Below are 14,576 nucleotides of genomic sequence, written 5' to 3' on the forward strand. Positions count from 1 at the left end.
TAAAAATTATACACAAAATATTATTGCTTATCTACATCTACAAAAAGCAAACACACACATACAATGTTATTGATAGGAAACTGATAGCACACGTTAGGTGATGACTGTCCAAACTTTATAATTATTGAAATTCAAAGCGTATGCTAAATTTTGAAAGAGAGAGACCCAATTGCCAATCATCACGCCACCCCGACCCACCGCCCAAACACCTTAGGATGCCACACAGCACATCAACGTTGACCGCTTACACGGTTTTCACGCCAACTTATTTCTGAGACTGAAGAACAATTTCCCACCCAAGATTTCATAAAATTATAATTCACATATCGAAGTTTCAAAAAACTAAATTTTCATCTATCATTCACTTTTATTAATAAATCTATTAATTTTTCTTAAAATTAATTTATTTTCTCTTATTATGATAATCCCTTGGGGAAAATAGAACCATTTACATAAGACAAAGACTTTGACTCTGCAACTATATGAGAAATTAATTTGCCAATTAGAGTTGCATAAAATTTATTGTCCACATGATCAAAGGACAAGTCGCAAAAAAAATTGATGTATAGAAAACTATGTGAGCAACAAAATTAAAGTATTTCACCTCTGCCGTCTTAAATTTCATTGTTAAATATGAATAAATGTAGGACAATTGACAAATACATTTTTAAGTCAAGTCAAATATGTTTGACCTTATATGCATTTGTGATTGCCGGCAGAAGACAAGAAACATTTGTGATCAAGAGGTTGTAGAAATTTTTATTTAGTGAGCAGGAAATTAGAGGGGAAAACTTTTCAAGCATTAAAGAATGCATTATGAGTTGCTTATATATATCGGTGTTACCAAATTATCATATTCATTACATAATTTCAGAAACAATGGGGTTGTCGTTTCGCAGAGAGTTTTTTCACTTGTTTTCCTGCTCTTGTTTGCTGTTATGTCTCATTCTTCACCTGATGTTGCTTCTAATTCTACTCAAGAAGCAGTAGCTCTTCTCAAATGGAAAGCCAGCCTTCAAAACCACAACCATTCTCTTCTGTCATCATGGACTCTTTCTTCTGTCAATGCCACAAACACTTCTAGCCACCTCAAAACCAAGATGAGTCCATGTACTTGGTTTGGAATCTCTTGCAATTGTGCTGGAAGTATCACAAGTATTAACTTGACCAGTGCAAGTCTAAACGGTATGCTTCATGAATTATCTTTTTCATTATTTCCCAATCTTGCATGCATTGATCTAAGTGTGAATGAACTCTTTGGTGTCATCCCTCCTCAAATCAGTCACCTAAAAAATATAGAGGTCATTTACCTCTATTCAAATAAGTTATCTGGCTCTATTCCTAAAGAGATAGGTAACTTGAACTCTCTAACAGATTTAGCTTTGGGAGAAAATCAATTGAGTGGCTTTATTCCTCATACCATTGGAAACCTAAGTAACTTAAAAGCTTTATACCTCCACACCAATAACCTTTCTGGTGTCATTCTTGAGGAAATAGGCAACTTGAAGTTTATTTCGAAACTAGATTTGAGTGAAAATCAGTTAAGTGGTCCTATTCCTCATTCCATTGAAAACTTGACCAATTTGAAAGTTTTATACCTTCATAGCAACAATCTCTTTGGCACCATTCCTGAGGCAATAGGCAACTTAAAGTTCATTTTAGATCTAGAATTGGGTATAAATCAGTTGAGTGGCCCTATTCCTCGTAGCATTGGAAACCTAAGCAATTTGAAAGTTTTATGCATTGGTAGAAACAACCTTTTTGGCATCATTCCTGAGGCAATAGACAACTTAAAGTTCATTTCATATTTAGTGTTGAGTACAAATCAACTGAGTGGTTCTATTCCTCATTCCATTAGAAATCTGACCAATTTGAAAGTTTTATACCTTCATACCAACAACCTTTCTAGCACCATTCCTGAGGCAATAGGCAACTTAAAGTTCATTTTAGATCTAGGGTTGTGTAGAAATCAGTTGAGCGGCCCTATTCCTCGTAGCATTGGAAATCTAAGCAACATAAAATTTTTGTCTTTTTTTGACAACAACCTTTCTGGAACAATTCCATATGAAGTTGGAAATCTCTTGAAGTTGGTTAAACTAGAGTTGGCTTTTAATCACTTTACTGGTTCTCTTCCTAGAAATATTTGTCGAAGTGGATCACTTACCCACTTTTCTGTTGCTGAGAACAATTTGCTTGGTCGTATCCCCAAAGATTTGAGAGATTGCAAAAGCTTAATTAGAGTTCGCCTCGGAAAGAACCAATTTATTGGAAATATTTCTGAAGATTTTGGTGTCTATCCAAATCTTACTTTCATAGATCTTAGTCACAACAAATTTTATGGTGAAATCTCGTCTACTTGGGGAAGCTACTCTCAGTTAGGTACTTTAAATGTCTCTGGAAACAATATTACTGGGAGCATTATGCCACAAATTCAAAATTTGATCAAACTACATGAACTTGACCTTTCTTCAAATCATTTAATTGGAGAGATTCCAGTGGAACTTACAAACTTGACTTCTCTTAACAAGCTTGTTTTAATGGGGAATCAACTCTCTGGTGGTATACCTAGTGAAGTTGGCCTACTCACAGAACTTGAGTACCTCGACTTGTCTATAAATAGATTAGGCAAGTCAATCCCGAGAGAATTAGGGAACCTGTCAAGATTGCACTACTTGAATTTGAGAAACAATCAGTTTTGTCTCGAAATCCCATTTCAATTGGGTGATTTGATTCAATTGTCGGAACTAGACTTGAGTCACAATTCACTCGAAGAAGAAATACCATCTCAGATTTGTAAAATGGCGAGTTTGGAATATCTAAATCTTTCCTACAATAACCTTTCCGGTTTCATCCCAAGTTGTTTTGAGGATATGCATGGATTGTCACGTATTGACATATCTTATAACAGGTTACATGGTCCAATTCCTAACAATAAAGCATTTCGAGATGCTCCAATTGAAGCATTACAAGGGAATAAAGGATTGTGTGGCAATGTTAGTGGGTTGACACCATGCAATAATGCTCTCACTTCACAAAAGCATGTCCTAGGAAAGAGGTTGGTAATTTCCTTTGTTGCTTTGGGGGCACTTGCTCTTCTAATTATTGTGACAATAATGTTCTTTTGTTTTCAAGGAAAGAAACAAGAGTTACCAAAAGAACATGGAAGGGTGAATAAGGATAAATTTCTTTCAGTACTAAATTTTGATGGAAAAACAATGTTTGAAGAAATTGTAAGTGCAACAGAGAATTTTAATGCCAAGTATTGCATCGGGAGTGGTGGGTCTGGCAGTGTTTATAGAGCACAAGTTCTATCAGGGGCTATTTTTGCAATAAAGAAATTTCACTCATTTCATCTTGACCAGGTAGATGACCAAAAAGAGTTTTTAAATGAAATAAGGTCATTACCAGAGATACGACATCGAAATATTGTGAAATTTTTTGGTTTTTGTGTGCATTCTGAACACTTTCTTTCAATTTATGAGTATCTTGAAAGGGGTAGCTTGGCCACATTCTTGAATAATAAAGCTACAGCAAGAGACTTGGATTGGGGTAAAAGAGTAAATATCTTAAAAGGTGTGGCTGAAGCCTTGTCTTACCTGCACTATGGTTGCTCCCAACCAGCAGTCCATCGAGACATATCAAGCAAAAATGTGTTGTTGGATTCAAAATATGAAGCTCATGTTTCAGACTTTGGAATTGCAAAATTTCTCAAGGCAGACTCATCCAATTGGTCACAACTTGCAGGCACATATGGATATATTGCACCAGGTATATATAATTCATTTTCTATTGTCTGATTCATTAATTACATACATAAGGAACAGTTACAACATATGTTCTCATGTTTTGTCTTTCACTTTGCAGAATTGGCTTACACGACAAAGGTAACTGAGAAATGCAATGTATATAGCTTTGGAGTGTTAGCGTTAGAAGTGATAAAAGGAAATCATCCTGGCGATATCATTCCTTCTCTATCCTCTTCTTTCACTTGGGAGAACATGTTGTTGAACAATATTTTGGATCCACGTCTTCCACTTCCTTCACTTGCAATTCAAGATCAACTAATGGTAGTCATAAAGCTAGCAATTGATTGCTTGGGTACCAATCCAAAGTGTAGGCCAACCATGGACGTGGTTTCTCGTATGTTTTGAACTACAACTTATCGTTATTAATACTTGGTAGAATGTCTTCTACAATAAAACAAAAATAATGTGTCATTTTGTCATTCTAGTTCATTGCATGCATCTAGTTTCTTAGGCATGGCTTTTTCCCTTGTGAATTTTATGTATTAGATAAGGCTTTATGTAAAATAAAAGTTCCAAAACTAAGAAATGGATGTTTAACTACATTTAAGTAAAATCCATCTCTTTATGCAGCATTTATAATGACCAAAAAAGACATTGTATACTTGAAAACATCATAGCACTTTCAGCTATTGAGATTGAAGTAGTTGTCAGACTTAAATGTTTGATCTATTGCTTCACTAACTTGAAAACATCACAACACTTTGTACTTGATTTTGTACCCCATGAATTTTGTTTTAAAGCAAGAAAATTTATGTGTGATGCACCTATTGATTCTTCATATAGATATGTTTGGTACTTATAAAGTTAGATAGACGATGGGATAATAAACATCTAAACATTATTGATCAATGACCGTTTTAAGGGGCTCCAACATTTTTATTAGAGCACTGCCATGTCTTTATCATACTCAGTAAAAAAAAAAAAATTTAGGGATCTTTTAGTCATGTAATAAAAAATTGTGTATAGTCGTTTCATATACGTCACATGATTTCAACATAAGATACGTATAATTCCACCTAGTTTTGAGTCTTTTAACATCAGTTTATAATTTTTTACATCTTAAACCCATTTGTCTATACATTGATGCCATGCTTGTATATGTGTTGGAGATGATCAAATGTAAATGATAACATGTTTAATTATTTTTGTGACTTTTTGTTAAACTCAAAATATCTCATACTATTAAATTCTTAATATAACATACATATTTAATATAAAATAATTTGCCACCAAATGGTATATTTAAATTATTCATCATTAACTCAATTACTCTATCATTCTTTTAAGTGTTGTCAAATATAATTATAAAAATAAAGTTATTTATTTTATATTCATTAAAAATGTTTTTTAATATTTGATAAATTGTGACACCAGAATGAGGATATTTTATTACCCTAAATGAAATAATTTTTTTTCATAACTATCCATTAGAATTAACAGAATAGATAGTTGCACAAAAGTATCGGATATCTTGATTACAAAGTTGTCCATGAATCAAAAAAATAGGAATAACACCATTAAAATCAAGCAGTTCTTCCATAATTTTTAATTTCATCAATTTATAATTTTTAACAATGTCAAATCTAAGTTTAGATTTAAGATTTTTTTTAAAAAAATGCTAGTTAAACATTGTTTTGGTAGGCTAGTTTTTAAATAAAATAACTCTAAAATTCGTGAAGATTTGAAAATCAAAGTAATTTTTTTAAATAAAATAAGAAAAGCATAGCAATCGAGATATCCTCTTTTGGTAGGCTTGTTGTGGGGAAAATGTACACGAGGTTCAATTTTAGGTAGACATAGATGTTTAACTGTATTCGATTCAATTTAAGTTGAGTTTGGATAAAATTTAATTCAAATTTGTTTTTAATTTAAATGAATTAATTTAAAATCGATTAGAAAATGATAAAATGAATTCAAATTTAGTTAAAAAATAATATAATTTGAGTTAGTTTAATGTGAAAGTTTGGATTAATAGGACTTGTTTATGAAAACAAGAATCATCCTTAGATTGAAACTTGATTGTTTCTTCTAAACTCGAATTTAAATCAAGAAATTCAAATTGAGTCGTAGTCAAATTGTTAATTTCCATTAAGAAAAACAATGTTTACAGTTTGATCGGTTCAACCGAAGAACCAACCTATTTAATTGATTATTAAATTATTATGTATTTTTTAAATGGTATCAAATATTTACCACTTTTTAAAATATAAAACATATAAAATATAATTTTAAATATGTTAATTAAACAATTGACACTCTATTACATAGATAAAGAAAAAATCAATTATAAATTACTGGTTTTAAATAACTTTTTCAATTCAATAAATTTATCAAATTTAATTGAATTTTAAATAAATTAATATTATATATTAACTAAATTGAATTATAAAATCAATATTATAAATTAATTTATAATTCAATTGATCCAACTAAATAATTCAGTCGAAGTTTAAAAATATTGAATAAAAGTCTTTTGCCAAATAAACTAATCCAAAGCGTTGGTTAAACAATTTATTTTTTCGAAATAAAATCATTATTAATTGAATTTTATGTTTAATTTAATATTTATAACTCCAACTAGCAATTATTATTATCGGTTGTTTGAAAGGAATGATGGCAAACTAAATTCTTCCATGTCAAAATCTCAAAAACACCCCTAGGCCCTTCCACCGTCGTGGAACACGTGGGCAGTGCAGGGGACCGTTTCCCGTTTAGAGGCCGGCTGAGGTGCCATCTTTTTATATGAACTTCTACATTCCAATTCGTTCCAAATTGTAATTTTACGGTCACAATCTCAAATAAATAAGATTATGAGTATAAATAAATTGTATAAATTTAAATAATAGCATATGATTAAATAATATAATTATTTATTTTTCTTTTATTTTAAAATTGTTATCATATTAAATTATATGAATATGTTTGTATAATTTAATATTAGAGATTAACAAAATTGATAAAATATTAAAATTTTTAGATAAATAACCTTGATTCAAAAGTCATATTTCTCGTCTTTACTGTTTGGAAAGATGATTTCTCTTTCTAGATAACGTCTCTTAACGTCGAAAGGATTGGGGTAGAGTTGAGGCAGACTGTGAAAAGAAGAGAAACCGTCAGGAGGGAGAGACGACTGGCGATGACATCAGAGAAAATAAATGGATTTTGAAACTAAACGGTAATATGATTTTTTCAAACTTGATTTAGAGAAGAAAAATCGGTTTTTTTAAATTTAAAGAGAAAAAATAAAATCATATTTAAGTTTATTTTTAATATTAAATATAAAATAACGATTTTATCCTTAAAATTAATAAATTTAAACAGTTATGAGTGGATAAATAAAATTTTTAAAATTAATAGAAAAAATTTTAAAAAATCAGTTTACCTCGGGTGGGCATAGTGATTTGGCCTTATTGATAAAAAGACAAACCGACGCAGCGCTTTAGGCTTTAACAGCCTGGAATTTTTAATGGAAATACAAAGCGTGTCCTAAATTTTGAAAGACCGAGACCCCAATTGTCAATCATCTCGCCTCCCCGACCCAGCGCCCAAACACCTTAGGACGCCACACAGCACATCAAAGTTAAACCGCTTTCACGTTTTTCATGCCAAATTATTTCTGAGACTGGATGACAATTTCCCACCCAAGATTTGATAAAATTACAATTCACATATTTAAGTTTCAAAAAACTAAATTTTCATCTATCATTCATTTTTATTAATAGATATATTAATTTTTCTTAAAATTAGTTTTTTTTCTTTTATTAAAATTACAAAATTATCATTAACACTTATTATAAATATTAAATACTAATATGTTTTTATCAATTTAATTTTTAATTTTTTAAATCTTTTAAAAAATCAGAACTCTAACTAATTTTGAAATATTATATATTGAAATTTTTAAACATGGCAAAATCACTCTATCATCCGAGTGATTCTAATTTAAACTAAGTAAAGATGGTAAAGATTTAAAAGAAAGAAGGCCAGGTAATGAAAATTCTTGATAGAAGTAGAACCACTCACACATGAAGATAATGTTAACCCCATAAGACAAAGATATTGATTTGAGTGCCAAGTACGTTAATATTAGAGTTTACTTGAATGTTAGAATCAAGACTTCTATTGATGCAACATCATTTTCTTTGTGGAATAATAGGCAAATTAGTGTCCACACAAGGGGCAAGAAGTAGCAAATTTTTGTGTAGAATTTCTCAACAAAACAACAAACCTGGAATTACACGTCTACGCGTGTGTAAAGATGCTAAAAATTTAAGAGAAAAGGGACCTAAAGTTATGATAATTCCTTGTGGAAAATGGAACAACTTACACAAGACAAAGACCTTGACTCTGTAACTATGTGAGAAATTAATTTGCCAATTAGAGTTGCAGAAAATTTATTGTCCACATGACCAAAGGGGCAAGTTGCAAAAAAAATTGATGTGTAGAAAATTTTGTGAGCAACAAAATTAAAGTATTTCACCTCTGCCTTCTTAAATTTCATTTTTAAATATGAATAAATGCAGAACAATTGACAAAGACACTTTTAAGTCAAGTCAAATATGTTTGACCTTATATGCATTTGTGATTGCCAACAGAGGACAAGAAACATTTCTTGGTATCCACATCAAGAGGTTGTAGAAATTTCTATTTAGTGAGCAGGAAATCAGAGGGGAAAACTTTTCAAGCATTAAAGAATGCATTATGAGTTGCTTATATATATATATATATCAGTGTTACCAAATTATCATATGCATTACATAATTTCTGAAACAATGGGGTTGTCAGTTTGCAGAGAGTTTCTTCACTTGTTTTCCTACTCTTGTTTGCTATTCTGTCTCATTCTTCATCTGATGTTGCTTCTAATTCTACTCAAGAAGCACTAGCTCTTCTCAAATGGAAAGCCAGCCTTCAAAACCAGAGTCATTCTCTTCTGCCATCATGGACTCTTTCTTCTGCAGATGCCACAAATACTTTTACCCACCTCAAAACCAAGATAAGTCCATGTACTTGGTTTGGAATCTCTTGTAATCGTGCTAGAAGTATCACAAGTATTAGCTTGACCAGTGCAAGTCTAAAAGGCACGCTTCATGAACTTTCTTTCTCATTATTTCCCAATCTTGCATGCCTTGATCTAGCTGGGAATGAGCTCTTCGGTGTCATCCCTCCTCAGATTAGTTACCTAACAAATCTAAAGGTCCTTTACCTTTATATAAATAAGTTATCTGAATCTATTCCTAAAGAGATAAGCAACTTAAACTCTCTAACAGATTTAGCTTTGGGAGAAAATCAATTGAGTGGCTCCATCCCTCGTTCCATTAGAAATCTGAGTAATTTAAAAGTTTTATACCTCCACACCAATAACCTTTCTGGTGTCATTCCTGAGGAGATAGGCAACTTGAAGTTTATTTCGGATATAGAGTTGAGTAAAAATCAACTAAGTGGTCCTATTCCTCATTCCATTGGAACCCTAAGCAATTTAAAAGTTTTATACCTTTTTAGCAATAACCTTTATGGCACCATTCTTGAGGAGATATGCAACTTAAAGTTCATTTCTAATTTGTCATTGAGTACAAATCAACTGAGTGGCTCTATCCCTCATTCCGTTGGAAACCTAAGCAATTTGAAATTTTTATACCTTTATAACAACAACCTTTCTGGCACCACTCTTGAGGAGGTAGACAACTTGAAGTTTATTTTGAATCTAGACTTAAGTGAAAATCAATTGAGTGGTCCTATTCCTCATTCCATTGGAAACCTGAGCAATTTGAAAGTTTTATACCTTTATAGCAACAACTTTTCTGGTGTCATTCTTGAGGAGATAGACAACTTGAAGTTTATTTTGGATCTAGGGCTGAGTACAAATCAACTGAGTGATGCTATTTCTCACTCTATTGGAAACCTGAGCAATTTTAAAGTTTTATACCTTCAGAGCAACAAGATTTTTGGTGTCATTCTTGAGGAGGTAGGCAACTTGAAGTTTATTTTGAATCTAGACTTGAGTGAAAATCAATTGAGTGGTCATATTCCTCATTCCATTGAAAACCTGAGCAATTTGAAAGTTTTATAACTTTTTAGCAACAATCTTTCTGGTGTCATTCCTGAGAAGATAGGCAAATTGAAGTTCATTTTTAATTTGTCATTGACTACAAATCAACTGAGTGGTGCTATTCCTCACTCCATTGGAAACCTGAGCAATTTGAAAGTTTTATACCTTCAAAGCAACAACCTTTTTGATGTCATTCCTGAAGAGGTAGGCAACTTGAAGTTTATTTTGAATCTAGACTTAAGTGAAAATCAATTGAGTGGTCTTATTCCTCATTCCATTGGAAACCTGAGTAATTTGAAAGTTTTATACCTTTATAACAATAACCTTTCTGGTGTCATTCCTGATGAGATAAGCAACTTGAAGTTTATTTTAGATCTAGAGTTAAGTACAAATCAACTGAGTGGTGCTATTCCTCACTCCGTTGGAAACCTAAGCAATTTGAAAGTTTTATACCTTTATAACAACAACCTTTCTAGTGTCATTCCTGATGAGATAAGCAACTTGAAGTTTATTTTGGATCTAGAGTTAAGTACAAATCAACTGAGTGATGCTATTCCTCACTCCATTGGAAACTTGAGCAATTTGAAAGTTTTATACCTTTAGAGCAACAACCTTTCTGGTGTCATTCCTGAGGAGGTAGGCAACTTGAAGTTTATTTTGAGTCTTGACTTGAGTGAAAATCAATTGAATGGTTCTATTCCTTATTCCATTGGAAACCTGAGCAATTTGAAAGTTTTATACTTTTATAGCAACAACCTTTTTGGTGTCATTCCTAAGGAGATAGGCAACTTGAAGTTTATTTTGGATTTAGAGTTGACTACAAATCAACTGAGTGGTGTTATTCCTTACTCTATTGGAAACCCGAGTAATTTGAAATTTTTATACCTCCACACCAATAACCTTTCTGGAATCATTTCATATGAAGTTGGAAATCTCTTGAAGTTGGTTGAACTACATTTGTCTTACAATCACTTTACTGGTTATCTTCCTTATAATATTTGTCGAAGTGAATCACTTACTAACTTTTCTGTTGGTGAGAACAATTTGCTTGGTCATATCCCCCAAGATTTGAGAGATTGCAAAAGCTTAATAAGAGTTCGCCTCGAAAAGAACCAATTTATTGGAAACATTTATGAAGATTTGGGTGTCTATCCAAATCTTACTTTCATAGATCTCAGTCACAACAAATTTTATGGTGAAATCTCATCTAATTGGGGAAGGTGCTCTCGGTTAGGCACTTTAAATGTCTCTGGAAACAATATTACTGGGAGCATTGTGCCACAAATTCAAAATTCGATCAAACTGCATGAACTTAACCTTTCTTAAAAAATTGGAGAGATTCCAGTGGAACTTACAAAGTTGACTTCTCTTAACAAGCTTGTTTTAACGGGGGAATCAACTCTCTGGTGGTATACCTAGTAAAGTTGGCCTACTCACAGATCTTGAGTACCTTGACTTGTCTATAAATAAACTAGGCAAGTCAATCCCAACAGAATTAGGGAACCTGTCAAGATTGCACTACTTGAATTTGAGAAACAATCAGTTTAGTCTTGAAATTCCATTTCAATTGGGTGATTTGATTCAACTGTCAGAACTAGACTTAAGTCACAATTCACTCAAATGAGAGATACCATCTCAGATTTGTAAAATGGAGAGTTTAGAATATCTAAATCTTTCCTGCAATAACCTTTCTGGTTTCATCCTAAGTTGTTTTGAAGATACATGGATTGCCACGTATTGACATATCTTATAACAAGTTACATGGTCCAATTCCCAACAACAAAGCATTCCGAAAAGCTCCAATTGAAGCATTACATGGGAATAAAGGATTGTGTGGTAGTGTTAGTGGATTTACACCTTGCAATAACACTTTCACTTCACAAAAGCATGTCTTAGGAAAGAGGTTGGTAATTTCCTTTGTTTCTTTGGGAGCACTTGCTCTTCTAATTGTTGTGACAATAATGTTCTTTTGTTTTCGAGGAAAGAAACAAGAGTTACCGAAAGAACATGGAAAGGTGAATGAGGATAAATTTCTTTCAGTATTAAATTTTGATGGAAAAACAATGTATGAAGAAATTGTAAGTGCAACAGAGAATTTTAATGCCAAGTATTGCATCGGGAGTGATGGGTCTAGCAATGTTTATAGAGCACAAGTTCTATTAGAGGCTATTTTTGTAGTAAAGAAATTTCACTCATTTCATCTTGACAAGGTAAATGACCAAAAAGAGTTTTTAAATGAAATAAGGTCATTACCAGAGATACGACATCAAAATATTGTGAAATTTTTCGATTTTTGTGTACATTCTCAACACTTTCTTTCAATTTATGAGTATCTTGAAAGAGGTAGCTTAGCCACATTCTTGAATAATGAAGCTACAGCAAGAGAATTGGATTGGGGTAAAAGAGTAAAATCTTAAAAGGTGTGGTTGAAGCCTTGTCCTACCTGCATCATGGTTGTTCCCCACCAATAGTCTATCGAGACGTATCAAACAAAAATGTGTTGTTGGATTCAGAATATGAAGCTCATGTTTCAGACTTTAAAATTACAAAATTTCTAAAGCCAAACTCATCCAATTGGACACAACTTGTAGGCATATATGGATATATATTGCACCAGATATATATAATTTATTTTCTGTTGTCTAATTCATTAATTACATACATAAGGAACAATTACAACATATGTTCTCATGATTTGTTTTTCACTTTATAGAATTGGCTTACACGATAAAGGTAACTGAGAAATGTGATGTATATAGTTTTGGAGTGTTAGCATTAGAAGTGATAAAAGGAAATCATCCTGGCAATATCATTCCTTCTCTATCCTTTTCTTTCACTTGGGAGAACATGTTGTTGAACAACATTTTGGATCCACGTCTTCCACTTCCTTTGCCTTTTGTTCAAGATCAACTAATGGTAGTCATAAAGCTAGCAATTGATTGCTTAGGTGCCAATCCAAAATATAGGCCAACCATGGATGTGGTTTCTCGTATGTTTTGAACTACAACATATCATTATTAATACTTAGTAGAATGTCTTCTACAGTAGAATAAAAATAATGTGTCATTTTGTTATTCTAGTTCATTGCATGCATCTAGTTTCCTAGGCATGGCTTTTTCCCTTGTGACTTTTATGTATTAGATCAGGCTTTATGCAAAATAAAAGTTCCAAAACTAAGAAATGCATGTTTAACTACATTTAAGTAAAATTCATCTCTTTATGCAGCATTTATAATGACCAAAAAAGACATTGTATACTGGAAAACATCATAACACTTTCAGCTATTGAGATTGAAGTAGTTGTCAGACTTAAATGTTTGATCTATTGCTTCACTAACTTGAAAACATCACAACACTTTCTGCTTGATTTTGTACACCATGAATTTTGTTTTAAAGCAAGAAAATTTTTGTGTGATGCACCTATTGATTCCTCACATAGATATGTTTGATACTTATAAAATTAGATAGATGGTGGGATAATAAACTTATAAAATCTCTATCATACTCAATAAAAAAACAAAAGGGATTTTAGGGATCTTTTAGTCGTGTAATAAAAAATTGTGTTATAGTTGTTTCATATACTTCACATGACTTCAATATGAGATACGAATAATTCCACCTAGTTTAGAGTCTTTTAAGATCAATTTATAATTTTTTACATCTTAAACCCATTTGTTTATACATTGATATCATGCTTGTATATGAGTTGGAGATGATCAAACATAATCGATGACATGTCTTATTAATTTTATGTGACTTTTTGCTAAACTCAAACCATCTCATACTATTAAATTCTTAATATAATATACATATTTAATATGAAATAATTTTCCACCAAATGATATATTTAAATAATTCATCATTAACTCAATTACCCTATCATTCTTTTAAGCATTATCAAATGTAATTGTAAAAATAAAGTTATTTATTTTATATTTATTAAAAATGTTTTTTAATGTTTAATAAATTGTAACACCAAAATGAGGATATTTTACTATCATAAATACAATAATTTTTTAACATAACTATCAATTAGAATTAATAGGATGGACAATTGCACAAAGGTATAATAGATCTTGATTACAAAGTTGTCCATAAATCAGAATAATTGGAATAACACCATTAATTCTTCCATAATTTTTAATTTCATCAATTTATAATTTCTAACAATGTCAAATCTAAGTGTAGACCTAAGAGTTTTTTTTTTAAATACTAGTTAAACACTATTTTGTACCATCCTTAGTGTTAGTAAAGGGTTGATCGGATGCAACAACGTACTTGACCATGTACTCACATATTTCTAAAGATTCTGAGGTTTTTTATATCTCCCACGCTGAACCACTTTGGTTAATTGTAGTAGACCCACCAACTGATCGTGATCTAGTAAAAGCAATTTATTGTTACCTTCTTCAATGGTGTAGTATTTGTTTATAATATTAATTAACATAATGGTGAAGATGATAGGTGTCGCCCGAACTGTTATATGTTAAAAAAAAGAATGTTAGTGGTTTTTGGGCTGTTAATGCAACGATGCTTGACACTGTTTGGGTGCAAAACAAGACCCTATAGTTCTACATCTACGTTGAATTTTCTTTGGCTTGCTATAGTAGCGAGCTATATCAGGCCAACCCATAGGCTTGATTTTCAGGCCCGAGCACAACCCAGCCAACCCACGGGTATGATACAACACAATATATTAATAGGTATGCTCTCTTCATGCACAAT

At 31.8% G+C, this 14,576-nt stretch overlaps 2 protein-coding genes across 2 annotated transcripts; both read left to right on the top strand.

Moving 5' to 3' along the window:
• The first annotated feature begins 938 nt into the window (after nucleotides 1–938).
• Nucleotides 939–4,193, top strand: LOC123204830 (MDIS1-interacting receptor like kinase 2-like). The gene is made up of 2 exons (XM_044621633.1): nucleotides 939–3,768; nucleotides 3,865–4,193. The coding sequence occupies exons 1-2, from the start codon at nucleotides 939–941 to the stop codon at nucleotides 4,149–4,151; spliced, it is 3,117 nt and encodes a 1,038-aa protein (XP_044477568.1). The 3' UTR covers nucleotides 4,152–4,193.
• Nucleotides 4,194–8,119: 3,926 nt separating this feature from the next.
• LOC123204831 (probable leucine-rich repeat receptor-like protein kinase At1g35710) lies at nucleotides 8,120–12,852 on the top strand. Its single transcript, XM_044621634.1, has 6 exons — nucleotides 8,120–8,163; nucleotides 8,592–9,782; nucleotides 9,882–10,296; nucleotides 10,456–11,127; nucleotides 11,571–12,249; nucleotides 12,566–12,852. The coding sequence occupies exons 1-6, from the start codon at nucleotides 8,120–8,122 to the stop codon at nucleotides 12,850–12,852; spliced, it is 3,288 nt and encodes a 1,095-aa protein (XP_044477569.1).
• Nucleotides 12,853–14,576: the final 1,724 nt, after the last annotated feature.

Source organism: Mangifera indica, chromosome 20 (genome assembly GCF_011075055.1).
Source record: "Mangifera indica cultivar Alphonso chromosome 20, CATAS_Mindica_2.1, whole genome shotgun sequence".
Classification (NCBI taxonomy): Eukaryota; Viridiplantae; Streptophyta; class Magnoliopsida; order Sapindales; family Anacardiaceae; genus Mangifera; species Mangifera indica.